This window comes from Pleurodeles waltl, chromosome 10, assembly GCF_031143425.1.
Source record: "Pleurodeles waltl isolate 20211129_DDA chromosome 10, aPleWal1.hap1.20221129, whole genome shotgun sequence".
In the NCBI taxonomy this organism is placed as follows: domain Eukaryota; kingdom Metazoa; phylum Chordata; class Amphibia; order Caudata; family Salamandridae; genus Pleurodeles; species Pleurodeles waltl.
Genome location: NC_090449.1, coordinates 574977732 through 575000502, shown reverse-complemented (window position 1 = coordinate 575000502; position 22771 = coordinate 574977732). Strand labels below are relative to the sequence as shown.

Here is a 22771-nt window from a genome sequence, read left to right as displayed (position 1 = left end):
TGGGCCGATTTGGTCCATTTTCTATTTTTATTAAAATTCCAGCCGGCGCTCTTTGACGGCAGCTTTAAATACTTTAGCAACGCGAAGGGCTCGTTTGATGCGAGCCGTCTGAAATTGCGCTAGTTGAACTACCCCCGTTTTCCAACTAAGACCGGTAAGTGGCGTGCTGGTGCACCGGGCGGTTCAGTTCAGCTAATGGCATTTACGTTGCAGTTAAGGTTGTACTATATTTCTTAGCAAGTCTATGTCTTTTTTGTTGTAGTATTCTTCAAGAGGCTTAACGGAGGATCGAGTTCCTATCTGTGTCACCGTGTGACAGTTGGCTACAAGTAGAAGTTGCATTAGGTATTTGGCTACTGTGCTGGTCATTTTTCATCTGCCTTTGTTGCTCTTTTTCACTGGGTGTTTGTTTTTAGTTTGGCTTTATTTGTTATCAAGTGCACTAAGCTTTTCTATTGACACTGTTTCCAGTGGTGGTTGTGAGTGTGAATAGAATTAGTTTAACAAAATGTTTGGTATTATTTAGATGGTGTAACTAATACACCTTTATCAATTTGTATTAGAGATCAAGCGATTACGAAGACCCCATGTTTCAATGAAAATCGAATACCCTGAGGAAGGTCAATAAAGTCAATAAATTTGGATAAATTGTTTGTGTATGTCCACCGAAACGCGCGTCTGCGAATTGGATGGGTTGTTATTTAATTGGATGAGACACCTAATGGCGATTTGGGTGTTTGACTACCAAATTCAATATGAGATCTGAACCAAGGAACAATACCTTGGAACCCATTTGGAAATTAACCATGTTTAAGTGAGAGAGAGAGCTAGAAAGGTCTCTCACATGCAGAATACATGCGATTGAACTCAGTCAGCGAATTAATGAATGACTATTATTAGCAAATCAAGTTATCTAATACTTGAAGGATATTTATGAATTTGTGTACATTTGTTATTCTTGACTTTTTGTGTAAAGTTTGAAATATGTTTTATGTCTTTAATGATTATATGATTGGTGTGGGATACATATGATTCGTGTTTCTTATTTGTCTTTATGTTTGTTTTTGAAATCTTATGTGGTTCTTGTTTTCATTGTTTGTGGTGTGGTCTTTTTTGTCTTAGTCCTATGTGGGGTGGATTCATGTATATAGGGGGTGGTTGTACATAAGAACGATTTCTATATAGATATAAGGTTTGATATTTTTGTGATTATCGTGAATAAATTTATATGTCTAAGACGTTATTATTTTTTGAAGAAGTTTTTTGCGTATGATATGATGTAGGAGAGGGATGTTCTGTATCTTTGGTATATTATCCTAGATCTCTCTCCATATTGATTTAGGGACCCTGTTTTCTACCTGGCTGACACATATAGGTCACCAGGTATTTTGTTAAGTCAGGGGCCTTATCTAGGCTAATCCTATAGCGTCAAAGGCTTCTTCTAGTGTTATCACTAGGGGACTTGATATTTCTGGTATCTAATATGATTCAGTGTGTAGTATCACGCCTTTCTTCATATTGGTTTTCTAATACAATCCTTCAAAGTGATCTACCCGTATCTGTAGCTGAATATGGTAGTCAACTTCAGATTTAAATGTGGCGACTGCCATGGGCGACCACATGCCAGAATAGTTTATTATCCCCACTTTTACTGCTCCAGTTAAATCTTGCCAGAGTGCATTCTCCCATTCTGACCTTACAACCACATAGGTACGTTTGTAATTTTTCCCGGCTTGTTTATTTTTTTTATTTTTGCTTTTCATAGAGGCTATAAGGACACATAGCCTCTTTGCACTGTTATTTAAACCGGGATGAACTCCATAGTTAGTTGTGGTCTTAGCTTCCCTCCTAAACATTTCTCTTAGGGAATCAGAGCTTCTAATGGACTGTTAAAGTGCTAATAGGCTCACTAGCTGCTGTAGTACTATTTCTCAAAATATCAAATGCCTCTGCAACTTTGACACAGATTTGGGACATTAGTTGCAGATATCTCTTGACATGGGAACATTTTTACGTATGCTCATTATTCAAGAGGTATAATATCCCATATTGAACAGATGTCGGTCCACTAGACCCGATATTAGAAACCTTGCATTGTAAGGTAACGGGCATTGTGGTCACTCTCTTCCCTCTTTAGTAACACCATGTTCTTCATATATAGCCACACTTTCAGCTCTAACATTATATAATCTAGTCCACTGGACTGATTGGCCAGGTTGAAGGAATAAAAACCAGCAAGTCAGCCATTACATGCTTTAAGTCCTATACTAATGGTCATCCCCATAAGTTTGGTGGATAAAACTGACAAATATAAAGAGCTATTTCTAACGTTTGATAGAAACCATGCCCCTCTGATGCCACAATAAACTTTTTAGATATGTCTAGCAATATCTTAAAATAGAAGAAAGTAGGTGAAGCTGCATCGAGGGAGAACAGCGATCCATCACTCTATCCTGTGTAGAGAGGTGGCAGTAACCAAAGTCTGATTGTCCCCATAGCTTACTGCTCCATACGTTTAGCACTATAAAAAACTAATAGAACTGAGAACTGCTCATTTCATTTTGTGCTATTACTAATGCTCCTAAGGCCAAGTAGAATATACCACCATACCAGACCTCAGCAACAATACCTTCCACTCAGTCAGACTTAGCCATATTTCCTCCTGGAAGAATATAATTATATATATATATCGTTATTGAGACTATAATAGACTACATACTTTCACTGTTAAAACTGGTTATTAAGAGATACAGCAGAAGCAATTTGTAAATGGCCTCAAAGGGAATTGATACATAGCATCAGGGCTACGGTGCTCTGATACTGGGTTTACCCCTTCTATAATTTCCAAATTATACCACTTCGTTCTTACCTTTTTTGTACCTGTACTTGTGGTACTGTTTAATATCTCCAATCTGCATTCCAGGGAAAGCACTAAGTACATTTTGATCTTTGCTGGTGACCAATCTCCAACCCATCGCTTCTACTCTGGGATCAGGTGTTAGAAATGTAGATGAATCAAGGGAGTTTTCTAAGATGGTAGACACATTTTCATTGCTCTCACTTGGCAGGACAGCCCACAAGGAGAGCTCAGGGCAGGGGAGAAGGTTGACTTTTCTCCTGATCTTGTAAACTTTCAGATGCTTCTGTATTGAGTCCAATATTGAACTGTCACACTCCAGCAGGATGTTCAGCTCCTCATCCTGTCTTTCACTGAGTCTGTAAAACACAAATTACACATAAACTAGAAAGCACAACTAGAAATAAATCCAACATAACATCACACATTAATTGGGTGCATCAGAACTGCACTGGCCGTGACTATGATTGAATGTCTTCCGAGTGTATACTTCACCAATTTATACAAGGATGAGTTAACTTTTTTATTAATCCTAAAAGATTACAAAACATGAGAACAATATTCACACAATCCTGTTGTGTTTAAAAAAAAAAATCCTATTTGTTCTGCTGAAAGTTGATCAATTGCACGCTACCAGCTAAACAAAATATCCCCAAAAAAGATTAGGTCAACTCCTTCCTCTCCCAGATGAAATTTCAATAGAAGAGTAGTTTATGAATGCTGATTTAGTTTGTGGATGGCTGAATTAACTGCACACGCAGAAACCAGGATTATGAGGGTACAGATCAATGCTTTTGAGTTACAAAGTAAATATCTAAATAAACAACATACAACCTTAGGATCTTTTCAGTGGCTTGTTCTTTGTTGTTGCGTAAATACTTGTTCACTGTCTGAACACTATATCCTCATACTAAAGCTGTGAAAACAATCATGATACAAGATATTGTGTCCTGTACCATTTTTGAGTACCATTGGGTATGACACAAGTTAGTAATTGAGTGTTCACAATTTCAAACAAAAGTAGAAGTGTTGGTGAGTGTGTCTCACAGGACATTTGTTTGGTTTTTTAGTTTAGGGAACTTAGGCAGTATTACCTAGCATGTTTGCATTAGTTTCAACAGTAGATATGCTCACTCGGTTTGAGGAATGAGGTCTTGGAAGTCATACTCGGAAACCCCCCAACTTGCATCCACAAACTGGAAGGAGTTGGAGTTAGAGCCGTAAGTGCGCTTAGGCACATGAAGGATAAATTTTCTTGAGCTTCAAGTAGCTAGTGACGAAGGTGTTAGTATAGGTTCACTTGGCAAGTACACAGGATTGGTCAGGACCCTGATGTGGACAAAGACATGAACAGGTACAAAAGCTTAGAGTAGGTGTGCTTTCATAGGGATATTGCATAGGTAGAAGGCAGACAGTAAAGGTAGTATAGATACACATGCTATCACTTCATCTTCACCTACGGATTCAAACTCATTGGCGCCAAACTCGGCCCAATATTGAATCACTCCCTCACTCAACTATACAGATGGCTCCCAACTATAGAGAACACAGCAGACAGCCTCCTCTCTAAACATCCCAATACCCACACCTGAAACTGCTTCACTGACTCCCAATCTACAGCTCTTTTCAAACTTCACAAATTCAAAGTCTTACACAGCACTGGTCTAGCATACCCCAATACACCTTAGATTTCAGAAACCTTTCTGACACATCTTCTCAGCATAAGCAGTACCATGGCAAGGAGAATAAACTTCTCCTAACTGGCTCCAAAGGAGTGGAATGACCTGCCTCTGCACATATGTTCAGTCTCTAAAATTAGTACATTCTACACGAAGTTGAACACCTGATTCTTCGACTAGGTTGCTCCATGGATCACCCCGCCTGCCCTTGAATCTGCGACAGGATACCTCCCGGGTGGAAGTGCATTTTACTCAAAAAAAACATTACAAAGAACTCTGGACCCAAGTTTACACATGTATGGGTAAAATGTTTGACCTGCTTGCCATGTTCATCCGCTTTTAGAACCTAGTAGATGTTCAGTTTGCTGTATAAGTAGATTACAGTCACAGCACTGCACATAACGGTGGATGGGACATATGCTACGTTCTCACAGACTACCCTGGGAGTCAAAACTACAGTTCTTCATAGTTTATGATGTTCTCTTTAGGGAACTTCAGTAGTATTTTTCAGCATGTTTCCCTTAGTTTCAAAGGCAGATATGCTCACTCAGTTGAAAGAATGATGGAAGACTGTGGGTAGGTGGGGATGGGGAGTATTGTCGCAATGTGGCTCCCCGTAGATACCAGAACATTCCATCACAGAAATGTGAGGAAAATGTGTTTTTTAGTAAATGTTTGAGGTCTGCAAGGGATTCTGAGTAAAAAAACGTTTGAGACCAATGCAAGTCAGCCCACCCTGGATACCCATAGGTGTCTGGTTTAAAAAAATGTACAGGTGTGCTAGGTTTACCTTGGTGCTGGCTGAGCTACGATCCAAACTCTAGAGCTACAAACAATGGAAAAAACTGTCTGTTTTCAGTGGAAAAATGAGATGCATTCATGTTAGGTTTTGGGCTATTTCCTGCCACAGGCACTATGCCTACCCACACAACTGAGGTACAATTTTTATCAAGGGACTTGGAGGAATGCCGGGTGGACAGAGGTTTGTGGCTCCCCACAGATTCTAGAACGTTCCATCACAGAAATGTGAGGAAAATGTGTTTTTTAGTCAACCTTTGAGGTCTTCACGGGATTATGGGTAAAAAATAAAAAAAAACAACTGGTGAAAGCTATGTACCTCAGCCCACCCTTGATACCCCTAGGTGTCTAGTTTTCTAAAATGTACAGTTTGCTTAGGTTTCCCTAGGTGCCGTCTGAGCTAGCGTCCAAAATCTAGAGCTACTCACACTGGAAAAAAGGAACAGTTTTTAGTGGAAAAATGTGATGTGCTCATGTTGTGTTTTGGCCCATTTCCTGTTGGAGGCACCAAGCCTACCGACACAAATGAGGTACCATTTTCATCAGAAGACTTGTGGGAGCATAGAAAAGCAGAACATGTGTTATTACAGTTGGGTTTTGTTGCATTTGTGCCTTTCGCATTTAAAACAGTGTATAAGAAAGAAAACATTTTGAAAAATATGTTCCAAATCATATGTTAATGCGGGTATCCACTGATTCAGAGATGTACAAATAACTACTGCTCCTATAATCTATATCTTGTGCACATTTCAGAAATACATAGGTTTCCTTAAAGCCCATTTTTCACTGTACCTATTTCATTATATGATATGGTCTAAACTCTGTACTCAATAAAAAACCATTTAACGGTGCAGCTCAGTCACTGGCTTTGGGTATTGTGGGTTCTTGGACAACTTAAAAACCCTATATATATTCTCTCAGTCAGAAGTTTATAGTGGACATAACGGTATACAACATTTGCAAATCAGCCATTGTGACAAAAAGTTACTCTTGAAAATGTTGTGAAAATGGCTGTGTTTTTCTCACTCATTTTCTATATTTCTTTGTTTCAATAGTTATCTTCCTTGGGAAAACCTTGAGCGAGCTACACATGACCCCTTGATGAATTCTGAATTTTGTGTACTTTTCAGAAATCTATAGCTTTCCTGGATCACCCAGGGGCTTCCCACTGGTTTCCACCACAAACTGGAAATAGGTTGCAAGCTCCAAAAAATAGGAAAAAATGGGCTACCTTTTTGAAAAATGCCAAACTGTGGTAGAATTTTTTTTTTTTTATTCAGCTCACACAACACCCCCCACCCTAACAGCCCCTCCCTCCCCTGTCGGACGATCGACTTACCTTGTCGAAGAGGTAATCTGTCAGGTAATGGGAACAGGTGCTTCCACCGCCGGCAGCGCCCCGCCATAAGGACACCAACCAGGCCGTAGTACAGGTCATAATACGGTTGGTGGAGTACTTCGGGCGGGGTGAGTGGTGGAACTGCCCATGTGCCTCCGACCGCCAGCATGACTACTGGAGGATTTCCACCCAAATTGAGGTGGAAATCCTTCAGTATTCGTAATATGGTGGTCGGAAGACCACCAGCACTGGTGGTCTTCTGGTGCCCATGGCTTCCGCGGTCTTTTGAGAAGACCGCCTAAGTCATAATGAGGGCCAATGTTTTTTTTTTATGTTCTACTGCCTAGGAGTAATTTGAGATCAGATTTGTGGTAGCATTGCAGCATAATTCTAATCATTAACCAAGCATTGGGAAAGCTTGCACAACTGATCTTACGTGGAGAAATTGTTATTTTTTTACTGCAAGCATGTGCGGCAATACAAACCAAGCATTTACAATGCAACGGGTATCGCGTTTGCTCATGTTAGAGCTGATCGCGTTGTAAACTCCTAACCCGACTTTTCACTTATCGGGCAAAAGTGCATTTATGTACATAACCCGAAAAAGTGAAATTAACTATTTAAAGCGCTTGACTTCTACCAAGCGAGATCGCGCTCATAAATTAGAGAAAAAGAAGTCCACGAGCCCGATGGAAAACAGCGAGCCTCGCATGTTTTCTGTACTTGGTCGCTGCACTCGAGGAGGGATAGCTACCGGAAAAGGCATGACGTATGCGTGCCTTCGACTAATGAAAGCACGCAGATTTTATTAGGCAAGCCCACGAACCAATGAAAAACACTGATGTGAAGTTGACAGGACTCCGAGCCCTTTTCTAAATACTAAAGCGTCCCGCTGCGATACGCATGCGCGAGTGCATGCAACGCAGACTCAAACCTAAAAAAGTTAGCTGGTGACACATTAATGTGGCTGCCGTATGCTTCCAATACACATTTAGAACTAATCATCACATTTCATTTTAATTGAACAGCAGGAATGATTCATAAAAGAAGGTATACTCAGGAGGGCTCTAAAAACATTTCTTGGTTTTAGAGCACATCACCGGAAAATATAATTCTAATTGGCAAAACTAAAATGTACTATTGGCTTTGAATTACTGGAACGTGAAGGCAGTTTAAAAAACACTAGGATGAAGGCAAAATGCCACCAATCACAGTGCAAGAGAGTGAATGGCTGAAGTGAGCTGACCCTCTGTATGGAGTGTCCTAGATGGGTGGAAGCAAAATGTGATGCTCCCTCTTTGTATGCAGGTATATTACTTTTCTTATAACTTGATGCTTTATTTTTCTTATTACATGATGCTGGCGACCCTTATCAAACTGTATCTAGGCCAAACATAATAAAATGGGCTTATGACAAGTAGCAGTTAATCATCATTTGATTGCCTTTTTTAGGTTGCAGCCTACCAGACAGATGAAGACATCGTGGGGACTTTCAGAAAGCTGACCTAGGATGCATTCCGCTCGTTGATTACCACTGGCATTTTGTGGTTTGTAACTCACATTTCTGGCTTTATTTGCTTTTCGACTTTCCAGGTTCAGTTTGTACCTCTTGTTGCCTAAACCATGTTTATTGTATTCTTTCATGAAATCTCCTTCTTTAAACAGGCCTTCAAATTTTTTTCTTATCTTGTCACATTTTCTGTGCATTCAAAGACCGAGGTCAAATGTCAGGTGCTGTCTTCCGAGAGTGATTGTTTACATTTCTTGCCCTGACTTCACAGTGAGAGGATTTATGTGACAATCTTGCTGGATTCTGGGTGTAGGAAAGAGGTTGTTTCTAGGATACAACAACATTTAAATGAACTGTGAAAGTATTTCAGAATATATCAGAATTACGTAGGCACAAATGAAGCACATTTTTTGTTATTTCTAAAGTGTGTTAGAAAGAAATACTTTAATATGATGAAAAAATCATTAAACTCACACAAAAAAAGTACGGGGTTCAAAGAGAGCTCTAAGCTGTGGAAAGTTTCCTAGTAGCTCTTGGACCCTATTAGGTAAGATGTTGCTGGTGGGTACTGTGGAGAAGGGGGAAGGAAAGTTTCCTTTATGGACTAGGTGGTCTCACACACTATATAGTGTCATGCTTCATCATATGACCACCTAGCCCCACCCAGGTAGGACAATGCCACCTGGGCAGACTCAACCTCACTGTTAAAGGAACAGGAGGGAGTGCGTAAATTATCACTGTTCTGGAAAAGTGTGGGATCCAGCTAACCTAGGGGTATACTTAAAAACACCTAAGCAGTCACCTATGTGAAAATACACTTTAATGGTGGAGACTGTTGGTGTGATTAAAAACAAAAATGGGGACACCCCTGTGAGAGCAAGGACTCACAGGGTCGCCTATCTAAGAGTCAATGGCCAACATGTTTCTGCCCTCTCTGTTGAGCCAAGGAAGGTCTTGGGGCATTCGGCAGGGCCTATGATCCCTATGTCTCATACAATATGAAGGAACAAGAACAAACTCCATGCAATGAGAGAGTAGGTGGAAGAGGGTGCAATGAACGCAAGGGGCCTACATTAAGCAAGAAATACCTTGTGTAGGCCTGGAGGGAATAAAGCACACATCAGAATTGTGAAGCAACACTCCACAGCAAAGCAAACACACATGTGACATAGAAAGCTGAATACATGCATTGCACACGTGTCTGGAACAAAACTAAAAACGGGGAGAAAAATATTCTTAACCTAAACCTGAAGGCAACTAGCCCCAGGTGTCCAGGAGGGGGATGGTCCCCTTATTGTCACACACTATATATGGATAGAGTAATAACATATGGTAAAAAGGAATGACAATATATCAACTACATAGCGTACTAACCGATGAAGGCAAGTAGGAAAAGTAGTGACGATACCCAACATGGGGTAAATATTGTCTCAGGAAGACAAGGTACCACAAGTAACTTACTGAAGTAAGATGTAATCAGCCTACTAAGAATAAAGCACACAACAGAAGAGGGAAATAGAAAAATAGAAATAAACAGGAGAGATCTTATCTGTGACCTGGGGGCCGACGACTCACAACTCCAAAGGGATCGCTCACTGTGTGCCTATACGGTCCCCTCGCAGGACCGCTTGTGTGAGGTGTCCAGGGGGAAGGAGGTATTTGAAGGGAAAGGTTAATTGGCCCCACCGTGTAGTTCCCAGTATTACCAGCGGTAAAGTCTACCCCTCTCGCGAGTTGCGGTAGGGGCAACAAGATCTAATGATCAGAGAAACACAAGAAAAGGTAGCAGAAGAAGAAAGTGATCAAAGAAGGGGAGAAGGGGGAAAGGGAAAACAAAAGGAAAAGGGAGGAGGGCAAGATAAATCTAAAAGTAGAAAGATAGAAATAGCAAAAGAAGAAAGTAGACGAGGGAGAGGAGAAGGGGAAAAGGGCAAACGAAAGGAGAAAGGAGGAGGGAAAGATAAAGACAGAATGAAAAAAAAGGGAGTGGTATGAATGAAATGGGGAAAAGGGTATAAAAGGTGGGTGGGGGGAGAACAAGGGGAAAGGAAAAGAAAAAAGAACGAAAAGAACGAAAGAAAAGCAGGGGGAAAACAAAGAAGAGAGGCACGGAAATAGAGAGGGCAAGGGGAGGGTATAAGGGGAGGCAGCGGCAAAGGAGAGAAATGGGGGTGGAAAACAGAGCAGAGGGGAAGGGAGGGATAGAAGGGAAACAAGGAGGAAGGGACACCAAGGAAAGTGCAGAGGGTGAAGGAGGCGGTGGGTGACTTTTCTGCACCACAAGGTGGTTACCAGGCAAATTATTGCTGTATACCAAAATTATAGCGGACAAGATTATTTGTTAAGTGATAACCATGGGATCTCATCATTCAGGCCATTAGTGTCTGAGTGTAGTCTCCAGACCCAGCGTTGTTCATAGAAAAATAACTTCTGTGTCATATTGGTGGTTGTGGGTGGTAATTGTTCTAGAACAGTCCAAGATAAATCATCCGGCGAATGGTTATTCAGAATGAAATGACTTGTGAGCTTAGTTGCATCGCGCTTGCAGCGGATAGTGCTCCTGTGCTCGCAGATTCTGGTGCCCACTTTCCTCGTTATTATTCCAATGTATTTTAGCTTGCAGGGGCATTTGATCAAATAAACCACATTTTTACTGTTGCAGTTAGTGAGTGACTTCAGAACCTACGGGGCTTTCAATCCGAGGTTTACCGTTGTAGATTTCTGTGTAATCTGGCATATACTACACTTGCCACATGGATAGTGTCCTGTAGGGGGTGGTAGATGCCATAGTGTTGTCTGTTTATCAGATGGCAGAGCGGTGGGTCTAGTATAGACCACCATGTCACGTTCATTCGTGTCTCTTTTATAGGCTTGCAATGGTTGTTGGAAGGGGAGGCCTCCAGACGTCAGTATCTTCCAGTCATCTCTGATGATTTTTTGGATCCTGTTGGACAGTGGGTTGAATGTAGTTACGCACACTATCTGTTCCAAGTTGGGTTTGTTGAAGCATGGTTGCAGCAATTGATCTCTGTTATAACTGCAAGCTCTTTTGTTGGCTCTTCTGATGAGGTATGTGGGGTAATCTTTTTCTTGCAGTTTGGTAGAAAGTTTGTTGGCATGTTTTGCATAATCTGTAAGACTCTAGCAATTCCGTCTCATTACACTAGGTGATGCAATTTTCACACTTTTTCATTTGTGCACTGTATAGTTTTATTAGTATACCTGAGTATTTGCCAATGTAATGGTCATTTCAACTGAAAGTGTATTCTGTGTAATTGAAGTGTGCTAACATACCATGCATACTCCTCTCTATGCAACTCCACACCACTGCACTCTACTCTGCACAACTCCATTATACGCGACTGCACTCTGCACCACTTCACGCTACACCTCTAACCCCTACCAATGCACTCTTCACCACTTTACTCTACACCACTGCTCTCTATACCACTCCAGTCTAGGCCACACCAATCTACTCTGCACAGCTCCACTCTACACCACTCTGCAACACTGCACTCTAGGCCAATACCCTCTACGCCAATGCACTTTACTTTGTAACACTCAACTATATGCCCCAGCCCTCTACGCCAATCCACTGTAAACCATTCTAATCAAGTCTGCACCATGACACTCTACACCTTTTAACTCAATGCCATTACACTCTATGCCATTCCACGTAACCGCACTTTACTCTGCACCACTCCACTCTATGCCACTTCAATCTGCTCTGAAACAATCTACTGTACACCACTGCACTCTACTCCACTCTGTGCCAATGCACTCTACACAACTGCACTAAACTCTGCATCACTGTACTCTACGCCGCTGTTCGCTATTTCACTGCACTATGACAGTCTACTCTGCAACACTGCACTCTCCGCCATTCTACTCTGCATTACTCCGCACTATACCACAGCACTTTGTGCCACTATGCGCTACAGCACTACATTTTACTCTGCACCACTCTATGCCACTGCACTCGACGCCACTCATCTCTACTCTGCACTCTATTCCACTACACTCTATGCCACTAGACCCTTCTCTGCACCACTCCACTCTGCGCCACTCCAGCATACTATGGATCACCCTAATCTATGCCACTGCATTATATGCCACTGAATTCAATGCCACTGCACTCTGCAACACTCTACACCAGTCCACTTTACTTTATGCCACTACAGTGTATGCCGCTCTAAGTGACTCCACACTGGCCCCTCCAATACACAACACACTCTGCCACGCCATTCTACAACACTCTCCTCCACCTGGTGTACAACATAGCTAAAACACACAGGCAAAGCCCTTGCATACCTATAGCCTTTGCCAATGCTTGTTTGATGTTGTAGGCAAAATATTTGGTAATGTGGTTTTGCAAGATCTCCAAGAATCCAACATAAAGATTTCAATCCAGGAGGGCTTTAGGGCAGGATGCGTCCCTAGGGATGAACTCATGTAAAAAAAATATGGAAGGCGGCGAAAACAAATATTTTATGTTGCACTTATTTCATTCTCCTGTGCCTTCAGCAGAGTGTGGCCATGCTGCAGAACATCAACCTTCAAACCAACAAAGGGCTGAAGATGCTTGACTGGCACCGGAGAAACATACTGGGAAAATATTTGAGGGTAATGATATGAGTTTACTTGTGCACCCCTTTTTAGGTCAAGCATAAGCATACAACCTCTTGTATAATCTTAAGGATACTTCTTCTGTGGGCTTCCAACTATTTCATTTGTTAGTTTCAGTGTGATTTAAAAATCCTTGCTTACTAGTGGTCAGTCATGCTTCTTTGTCCCTCTTTTTCTGTGTGAGAGCAGGGACCAACTACTGTATAATTACGCTTTGTCCTGTTTATCTAGTCTGTAGGGGACTTTTTTTATTTATTTTGTTTCCTGCTCCTGTCCAGGAAAGCTTCCCTTTTCATTTGCAGAACATTCTTCCTCTGAGCTTAGCTGTAAACATAGCTATAAATCAGGCTGTTATCTTGGTCACATTTTGTCTTTGTGGGCTCTCTGCACCCTCTCTCAGCTGCCTGGCTCCCACCTTTCCCTGGCTTGGATTTACTTTACTAATTGTGTCTGCCTGTGTGCTGAGAGCAAGGGCGGAGGATCGTTTGTAAATGCTCATAGCCTAGGCTACCCAGCTCTGCCAGGGCTCCACAATCCTTAGAGAGAGTGGCCACTTCTGATTCATATTGGGATGCCACTTGCAGATCCATCAGTGCACCTCAGTTCACACAGTCCAAGCCTTCAGCTGTGCCAGTGCCAGGAACCCCACACAAGCTGTCTGCCAGAGCACCTCAGTTCTTGCAGTCAGTACACTCTGCTGCTCTAGTACTGGGACCTCGGGCGGAGCTTCATCAGTGCACCTCATTTCACACACTCCAAGCCCTCAGCCGTGCCAGTGGCAGAAACCCCAAACACGCTGTCTGCCAGAGGACCTCAGTTCTTACAGTCAATAAACTCTGCTGCTCCAGTACTGGGACCTCGGGTGCTGCTCCATCAGTGCATCTCAGTTCACAAACTCCAAGCCCTCAGCTGTGGCAGTGCAATGAACCCCACACACGCTGTCTGCCAGAGCACCGCAGTTCTTGCAGTCCGTACACTCGGATGCTCCAGTACTGGGACCTCGGGCGGAGCTTCATCAGTGCAGCGCAGTTCGCACACTCCAAGCCCTCAGCCATGCCAGGAACCTCACACACTCTGCCAGACCTCTTCAGTTCTTGCAGTCAGTACACTCTGCTGCTCCATTACTGAGACCTTGGGCACAGCTCTATCAGTGCACCTCAGTTCACACACTCCAAGCTCTCCACCATGCCCATGCCAGAACCCCACACACGCCGTCTGCCACAGCACCTCAGGTCTTACAGTCAGTACAGTCTGCTGTTCCAGTACTAGGACCTTGGACGCAGTTCCATCCGTGAACCTCAGTTCTACCCCAGAGAGGTCAGTTTCTTTCATATACTGGGACCCCGCTCACATACAGTTCCATCACAGCAGCTCAATTCTAATATTCAGTCCCACTACCAAGCCTATACTGGACCCAAAAGAGCAAAACACATTTCAGCCAGAGCACCTCCAGTCTAACATCCAACTCTACTGTTGATGGGAACCACCACAGCTCCACCAGAATCCATAAATTTTAACATTCAGTGCACAATTATTCTCATTACTAAAGCTCACACACACATCCTTCAGGACTCCTCGCTTCTGTGTTTCAGAGGCAATGCCTCTTCCATACTGGGCCCACTCACAACTTCACCAGGGCACCTTCAGACTAACACTCAGACTAACACTCAGCAACACTGGTACATCAATACTAGGTTCCACATATAGCCCCATTAACATACCTCACTTCAGACCTTGGGCGCTAGTTACTATTCCAGTACTGCAGACCACATAAAACTCTGTCAGTGCACCTAAACGCTAACCTGCAGCATACCATTATTCCAATACCAGAAATTACACAGCGCTCCGTTTCTCATTCCTCACCTGTTGCCTTTCTTTTATTTCAGCACTGGGCCAGGACACAGCTCTGTCTATAACCCCAATCCTGATCTGAAGCTCCCCAATATTACTGTATTGGGGTTCACATAAACTCTGCGAATGCACCTCCTGCTGTTCTGCAGTGCCTCTGCTGTTCCACACTGACTTGTTTGAGGGCGTGAGGGAGCCAATTAAATCTATTCTTAGGTGCCATCTTTATTTGGGAGGATCTGTTTCACCTATGTCACTCCGTTCTTTCCTTTACTCCATTTACTCTCAATGTTTTCTTTCTCCCGCCACTTTTCTCTTTCCAGCTCTTAAGATCCACACATTAACAGTTTTGCTCTTTCTTTCAACTGTTTATTTCAACTTCTCTCCCTTTTTTGGGGGTGAGCGCAAAGCGCTCCGTCCCCTGTTGTAATCTCTCTTTGGGCTTCTAAGTATGCCCATGTCACGTCAGTCACTTTCATCAGTTTGTGGGCTTGCCTTTTAAAATCCGCTTGCTTTAATCAGAGAAAGGCATGCATACGTCATGCCTATTCTGGTGTTTAGCCCTCCTCAAGGGCATCGACCAACTACTGAAAAAATACAAGGCTTAATGTTTTCTGTCTGGTTTCTGGACTACTTTTTCTCTTTATTTCGCAGCACTATCTCGCTGGGCAGTAGTCGAGCGATTTGCATGACATCGATCCGGTTACATAGGTAATTGCACTTTTGCCGGTTACATGGATAATTGCACTTTTGTCAATAGTTTTCACTGTGAGCAAACTTTTATTTACCATTGTGTGTCTGCTTTGCGCTGATGGCGGCTGTAGGAGGCTGGCCTGGCTTATAGTGGGTACCTTGTGGTACTTACACCTTGTGCCAGGTCCAGTTATCCCTTATTAGTAGAATAGATGTGCTCTAGCAGCTTAGGCTGATAGAGGTAACTATAGCAGAGCAGCTTATGCTGAACTAGGAGACATGCAAAGCTCCTACTATACCACTTATATCATATAGCACAATATCACAAGAAAACACAATACTCAGAGTTGCTAAAAATAAAGGTACTTTATTTTAGTGACAATATGCCAAAAGTATCTCAGAGGATACCCTCCCTTAAGAGGTAAGTAATATACACAAATTATAGGTACACAAACCAAAAACAGGTAAGTAACAGTTAGAAAAGTAGTGCAAACAATGTGGAATCACAATAGAATGCAATAGGTAGAAATAGGCCTAGGGGGAAACACAAACCATATACTCCAAAAGTTTAATGCAAATCACGAATGGACCCCAGGCCTATGGTAGGTTGTAGAGGGTCACTGGGACTGTTAGAAAACACTAGGGTGTCCCAGATACCCAACCCCAAGACCCTGAAAAGTAGGAGTAAAGTTACCCTACTACCCCAGAAAGACAGTATAGTCGAGTTAGGGGATTCTGCAAGAACAACAACTGCCAGCAAAACACTGAAGACGGATTCCTGGACCTCAGGACCTGTAAAGGAAGGGGACCAAGTCCAAGAGTCACGCAAGTGTCCAGGGGGAGCAGGAGTCCACTAAACCCAGGATGAAGGTGCAAAAGGGCTGCCTCCGGGTGGAAGAAGCTGAAGATTCTGCAACAACAGAAGGTGCCAGGAACTTCTCCTTTGGTCAGAAGATGTCCCACAAGGTACTGGAGGATGCAGAGTTGTTTCCACACAGAATGACCACAAACAAGCCTTGCTAGCTGCAAGAGTCGCGGTTGAGGATTTTGGGTGCTGCTGGGGACCAGGAAGGACCAGGATGTCGTCCCTTGGAGGAGGAGCCAGAGGGGGCACTCAGCAATACAGAGGGCCCGTGCAGAAGCAGGCAGCACCCGAACAGGCACTTAAAAGATCTGAGGACAGTGGTCGACTCAGAGTCACAAAGGAGGGTCCCACGAAGTTGGAGTCTAACTCAGCGAGTTGGGCAATGCAGGACAGAGTGCTGGGGACCCAGGCTAGGCTGTGCACAAAAGAATCCTAGGAAAAGTGCATAGAAGCCGGAGCAGCTGCAGATCGCGCAGTACACAGTATTACTGTCTGGCATGGGGAGGCAAGGACTTACCTCCACCAAATTTGGACAGAAGGGCCACTGGACTGTGGGAGACACCTGGACCCAGCTCCTGTGTTCCAGGGACCACGCTCGTCAGGATGAGAGGGGGCCCAGAGGACTGGTGATGCAGACGTTTGGTGCCTGCGTTGGCAGGGGGAAGATTCCGTCGACCCACAGGAGATTTCTTCTTGCTTCCAGTGCAGGGTGAAGGCAGACAGCCCTCAGAGCATGTACCACCAGGAAAAAGTCGAGAAAGCCGGCAGGATGAGGTGCTACAATGTTGCTGTTCGTCGTCTTGCTACTTTGTTGCGGTTTTTGAGGCGTCCTGGAGTTGTCAGCGGTCGATCAGTGCAGAGGAACTCTGGTGAGCTCTTGCATTCGTTATATGAGGAATAGCCCAGAGGAGAGACCCTAAATAGCCCAAAAAGGAGGATTGGCTACTGAGAAAGGTAAGCACCTATCAGGAGGGGTCTCTGATGTCACCTGCTGGCACTGGCCACTCAGAGCTGTCCATTGTGCCCCAACACCTCTGTATCCAAGATGACAGAGGTCTGGGACAAAGCAAAATACAAATGCTGGACGGAATGCAGAAGCAATCGAACATTCCCCCCCAGTCACAGATCTGGGTTTAATCCATCATTCCTTTGCCCACCTTGCCACCCCAGTTTAGACCCAGCCATATGCAAATCAGTCTTGACCCTGTTCCTCATGGGAACAGTCCAGCCCCAACTGCCAGGCCAGGTCCTCCCTGGACCGGAAACAAGCATCCTGGGACCGGTTTCAGGGTTTCACCCTTCATCAGCCAGGCTAGCTTGAATTCTGTGGCATAGTGAGCCCGGGACCCAAGTCTGGGATACACTGGAGGAGCTCTGGGCACCTCCCCTGGGAGGTGCTGGTCAGGGAAGTGGTCACTCCCCTTTCCTTTGTCCAGTTTCACACCAGAGCAGGGCTGGGGGATCCCTGAACCGATGTAGTCTGGCTTATGCAGAGAGGGCACCATCTGTGCCCATCAAAGCATTTCCAGAGGCTGGGGGAGGCTACTCCTCCCCAGCCCATGACACCTATTTCCAAAGGGAGAGGGTGTAACACCCTCTCTCAGATGAAATCCTTTGTTCTGTCTTCCTGAAACCAGGCTTCTCAGGCCCCAGGGGGGCAGAAACCTGTCTGAGAGGTTGACAGCAGCAGTAGCTCCAGTGGAGACCCCGGAAAGCAAGTTTGGCAGTACCTGGGTTCTGTGCTAGAGACCCGGGATGCATGGAATTGTCACCCCAATACCAAAATGGTATTGGGGTGTCAATTCCATGATCCTAGACATGTTCGGGGTTACCATTGTGACACTACATATAGTTATTGACCTATATGTAGTGCACACATGTAATGGTGTTCTCACACTCACAAAGTCTGGGGAATTTGCCCTGAACAATGTGGGGGCACCTTGGCTAGTGCCAGGGTGCCCACACACTAAGTACCTTTGCACCTAACCTTCACCAAGTGAGGGTTAGACATATAGGTGACTTATAAGTTACTTAAGTGCAGTGAAAATGGCTGTGAAGTAGTGTGTGCACTATTTCACGCAGACTGCAATGGCAGGCCTGTGGAAGGGTTTGTCTGAGCTCCTTATGGGTGGCAAAATATAAGGATCTCCTAGAACCCCAATGCCCTAGGTACCGCATAGTAGGGAGTTATAAGGGGGTCCAGTGTGCCAACTGAAATTGGTTAATGAAGTTACTAGCCTACATTGACAAATTTAAAAGCAGAGAGAGCATAAGCACTGAGGTTCAGGTTAGCAGAGCCTCAGTGACACAGTCAAGCACTATACACAACACACACATTAGGCAATAAGGGCCAGATGCAGGTAGGTATTAAATTGCGAGTTGCAATTTGCGAGTCCTTCCGACTCGCAAATTGCAACTTGCAATTTGCTATGCAGAACGGTGTCTCAGACACCGTCTGCGACTCGCTATGGGGTCGCAAAGACCCACCTCATTAATATTAATGAGGTGGGTAGCAATTTGCGACCCCATAGAGAGTCAGGGCACTCACGGGGATGGGGGCCTGCTGGAGACAGCAGACCACCATGTCCGTGACTGCTTTTAAATAAAGCAGTTTTTTTTTTTCAAAGTGCAACCCGTTTTCCTTAAAGGAAAACGAGCAGCACTTTGAAAAAAAAAAAACGAAACCTTTAGTTTCGGTATTTTTCAGGGCAGGTAGTGGTCCATTGGACCCCTTCCCGTTTGTGCGTGGGTTACCATCCACTTCAAGTGGATGGTAACTGCGCTTTCATTTGCGACCGCAATCGCGGTCGCAAATCAAAATGCATAGCATTGAGAGTCGCAAATAGGAAGGGAACACCCCTTCCTATTTGCGAGTCGGAAATGCATTTTGCGAGTCGGATCCGACTCGCAAAATGCATTTCTACATAGCAAAGAGGCTTTTGCGACTCGCAAACTGCGATTTTCGCCGTTTGCGACTCGCAAAACCCTTGCTACATCTGGCCCTAAATTTTGAGCACTGTGGTCCTGACCAGCAGGATCCTAGTGAGACAGGCAAAAACATACTGACATACAGGCAAAAATGGGGGTGACGTGCAAAGAAAGATGGTACTTTCCTACACTATTGGATTGCAAATGCTTGTTTCCATTGTATTCTTTTCTCACTGAATACTTGCATAATACTCAATCATTTCCTCAGTAAAACACACATTACTCATTTGCTGTTCTGATATATGCAGATGTTTTAGTCTTGCTTGACCTTATTCCTTACGATTGCCAAAGACAATTAACTGCCTTAGCACAATATGCCAGCGATCACAGGGTAAAGATTTACCTGCAAAAATGTAAAAACAATGTCATTTGGAGCCACAGGGGTATTGGGTCTCCTCATAACCATAATCTGGAATTACGAAAAAACTATCCCTCCTTGATAAACATATTCAGGGTTCCACAGACCAAAGAGTCAGCACAGGTACTGTCCATCAGTTTGTGCCTTTCCTAGATATAGGAGTCTTTTGGCCAACGGGATGTGACTCCTTTGAATTTTTTTTACATTTCTACACACATATTAATAAATTAAATCTAAAACGTTTTGGGGAACATGGATAGGATGGAAAGTAAGCATTGGAAAGCTCAGATCTTAATGAAGAAAAACATATCCATTAAAGGTATCCAGCTAAGCTTAGGTCTCGTAGGTATGCACAATAGTAAGTTACTTGTATAGCATACATAAGGTGAATATAGGACTACTGAAATCACCAATTATATTTGAGTTGGTAACTGATTCTAACCAGGTGTATTAATTATCATGAGGATTGTCAAGCAGCTGCCATTTTGTTAAAAAAGATATAGTGCACAACGAACATATATATATCTAACAGGTCAGATAAGAGATCAAATAAAATGTGAACTACCAAATCTGTGTAGTGCTGCTAACTTAGCCGCAACTGTGGAAGCAATATAAGTCTCCGTGAAACACACTATGCTTTATTTAATTGTGAAAAGTCGTTCACTGCCTATAAAGCAGAAATTGTTTTAGAGGAAATTATTGCCATATAGGAGGAAGCCTGGTAATGTAAACTCGAACAGTAAGGATCGCCGGAAACTAGAGAAAGGTACTGGGCTTGTGTGGAGTGGTAAGGATTTAAGAGTAATACTTGGAAGGCCGATTTTGTCTAGGGCTATTAGGGCAACATCCTACTGGATACTGCATCTCTCACCCTTGTATGTCTGCCTATGACCAGGGCCCGCTCAATTGGTGCCTGTTGGCCTTTGGGAGCATAAGAATGACTTCGGATGCAAACATCTGCCCAACATTTTGGCTTACTTTGGCTTAGAAGGAGTGGGTGGAATTTGAGCCTATTGAGGAATGAGCAGTTTGTTCACAAGTGGTCAGCTCTGATTTTTCTTTGACTTTACCCACAGCTTTATACCCAAACACCCCCACCCATTACTTTGCATTCTTTATCTTGTATTGTTTCCCTGTACCCATAACCATTACCCTCGTACATTCAGCCCTGGACCCTTATTCCTGTACCAATAGGCCTGTGCCCATACCCTTAGCCCTGTAGCCTAAAACATGCAACATACAGCCACAGAAATGTATCCTTAACCTTGTGTCATATTCCATTATTCCTGTATCCAATACAAATAACACTTCACCCATAACCTGATAGCCCTGTCCTTAAATCTTCTAACTTCTATTATTCCTGTACACATAAAGCTTAATCTTGTAGTTAGTCCTTTACAATTAACCATGTAATCCTACCCCTGCACACTGTAGCCATAACCCCATGTCCATAACCATGTACCCCTAAACCTGTATACATAACCATGCACTTTTAGCCCGGTAGCCCTAGCCTTCTATGCTGTACACTTTCTCCTGTATGCATAACCATATGCTCCTCAGTCGTAGCCCCGCATCTTTAGCCCTGTACCCAGGACCATGTAGCTACAGTAAGTACCACACTCCTTGTACCTTTAACCCTTCATCCATAACATGTACCCATATCCTTGTATCCTCTATCATGTATTAATGTTGTTGTAAACTTAGCCCTGTACCCATAAATCTGTAGCCCTAATACTGCATGCCTATTGCGCACATCTCTTCCTCCATCATAGTGCTTGGCACTATGTTCCAAGGCAAGATAAAAGCAACTCTGGTTGCCCAGAGGATCACAACAAATACAATATGCCAACCACATGCCACCCCCACCCTGCACTGCAGCGCGCTGCCTGTCAGAAAGTGCGCTTTGGCCCTCCACATTGGAGTATGAAGCTCTATAATCAATGCTACAATATAAACGATTGGGGTACAAATGGGGAGAGGCGCAATCAATTAAAACAACTTGGTAATGCAGGCACCTACAAGGCCCAGCAGTTTATACAATCACTTTCAATTGTAAAGTGTGACAAGATACCCTATTGTGTACTTGCGGATGAGGTAGACAGTGCTTAGAGGGGCTTTCATCCCTGTTAGTTCCCCCATACCTTCCGAGTAGTTGGGATTGTTCCCTTGTAGAGGTAGGGAAGCCACTGAACCCTTGAGCAAGAGTCGATTGAGGGGACAGCCTCTGGCTCAACTCCAGGTCCTATTGAACCCTCAAGGCCAAACTAGCCGTGATTTCATGCGCTTTTGGTCTGCATCCTTGCTCTAACCCTGTGGTCTTCAAACGTTCTAATGCTGCGCTCCCCAGTTGAACAATAACAATTATTGGGCCACCACTAATAATTTTTTTATAAAGATGACAATGTTTAATTATGTCTAGACTTGTTTAAGCATTGCAGTTAAGTACGGTTTCTTTTTTAAACAAATGCAATAACATGTTTCTGCTTAAAACAAAGCACCATCGGTATACTGTTTCTTTTGGCCAGAGCATGGTGCCCCCCCCCCCCCCCCCCCACCCCCTGAATAACTTGAACTAGGGGGGGCCCAGACTCCTGCTCTAACCTCATGCACAAAGAATTAAAGACATAGTAGGGACCTTTTATGTAAAAAGGGAGAGAGAAAGGTGATCATCTAGTGGCTGAGTGAAACCAGGAAACCTGGAATAAATCCTGGCTTCCCCACTTCACCAAACTGTGTGATCCTAGGCATATATTTAATTACACTGAACCTCCTTATTCATTATCACATGTGAGATCACCTTCAAAACACGACAGTTCAATATAAGCACTGTACAAAACGTCTCATATTAGTTTACTACACAATGAGGTTGTTCCATGTGGAATATGAATCGTGGAATAGAGGGTACACATGACAAGTGACTTATCTCTGTTTACTGGTAGCATTTTTATGGGGAGGGAGAGGGTACGTGAATTGTTTCTAAGTTCACGTTTGACTACTATCATTTTTAAGAAATTTGGTGTACTAAAGTGAAGCGTTTCTGCATGCGAAATAAATACAATACTGCTTGTGACTTGGGTCTCTTTAATGCAGCTTCACAATCATAAAGAACAGAACATTTCGAATTTTGAAGACATTGTATCACATTTGCATGTGATTTATGTGCAAAACATTTTCAGGGATCGGTTTGTGCACAAGCTTTTTGAGCCAGGC

General features: G+C 43.5%; 1 protein-coding gene across 1 annotated transcript in view; it reads right to left on the bottom strand.

Annotated features, from left to right (window-relative positions):
• IBA57 (iron-sulfur cluster assembly factor IBA57) overlaps window positions 1-22771 on the bottom strand; it is a 42833-nt gene that overhangs the window by 4457 nt on the left and 15605 nt on the right. The window contains exon 2 of the mRNA XM_069211029.1: window positions 2870-3216. Within this exon, the coding sequence (XP_069067130.1) occupies window positions 2870-3216 (347 nt within the window). The remainder of the gene's footprint in view (window positions 1-2869; window positions 3217-22771) is intronic.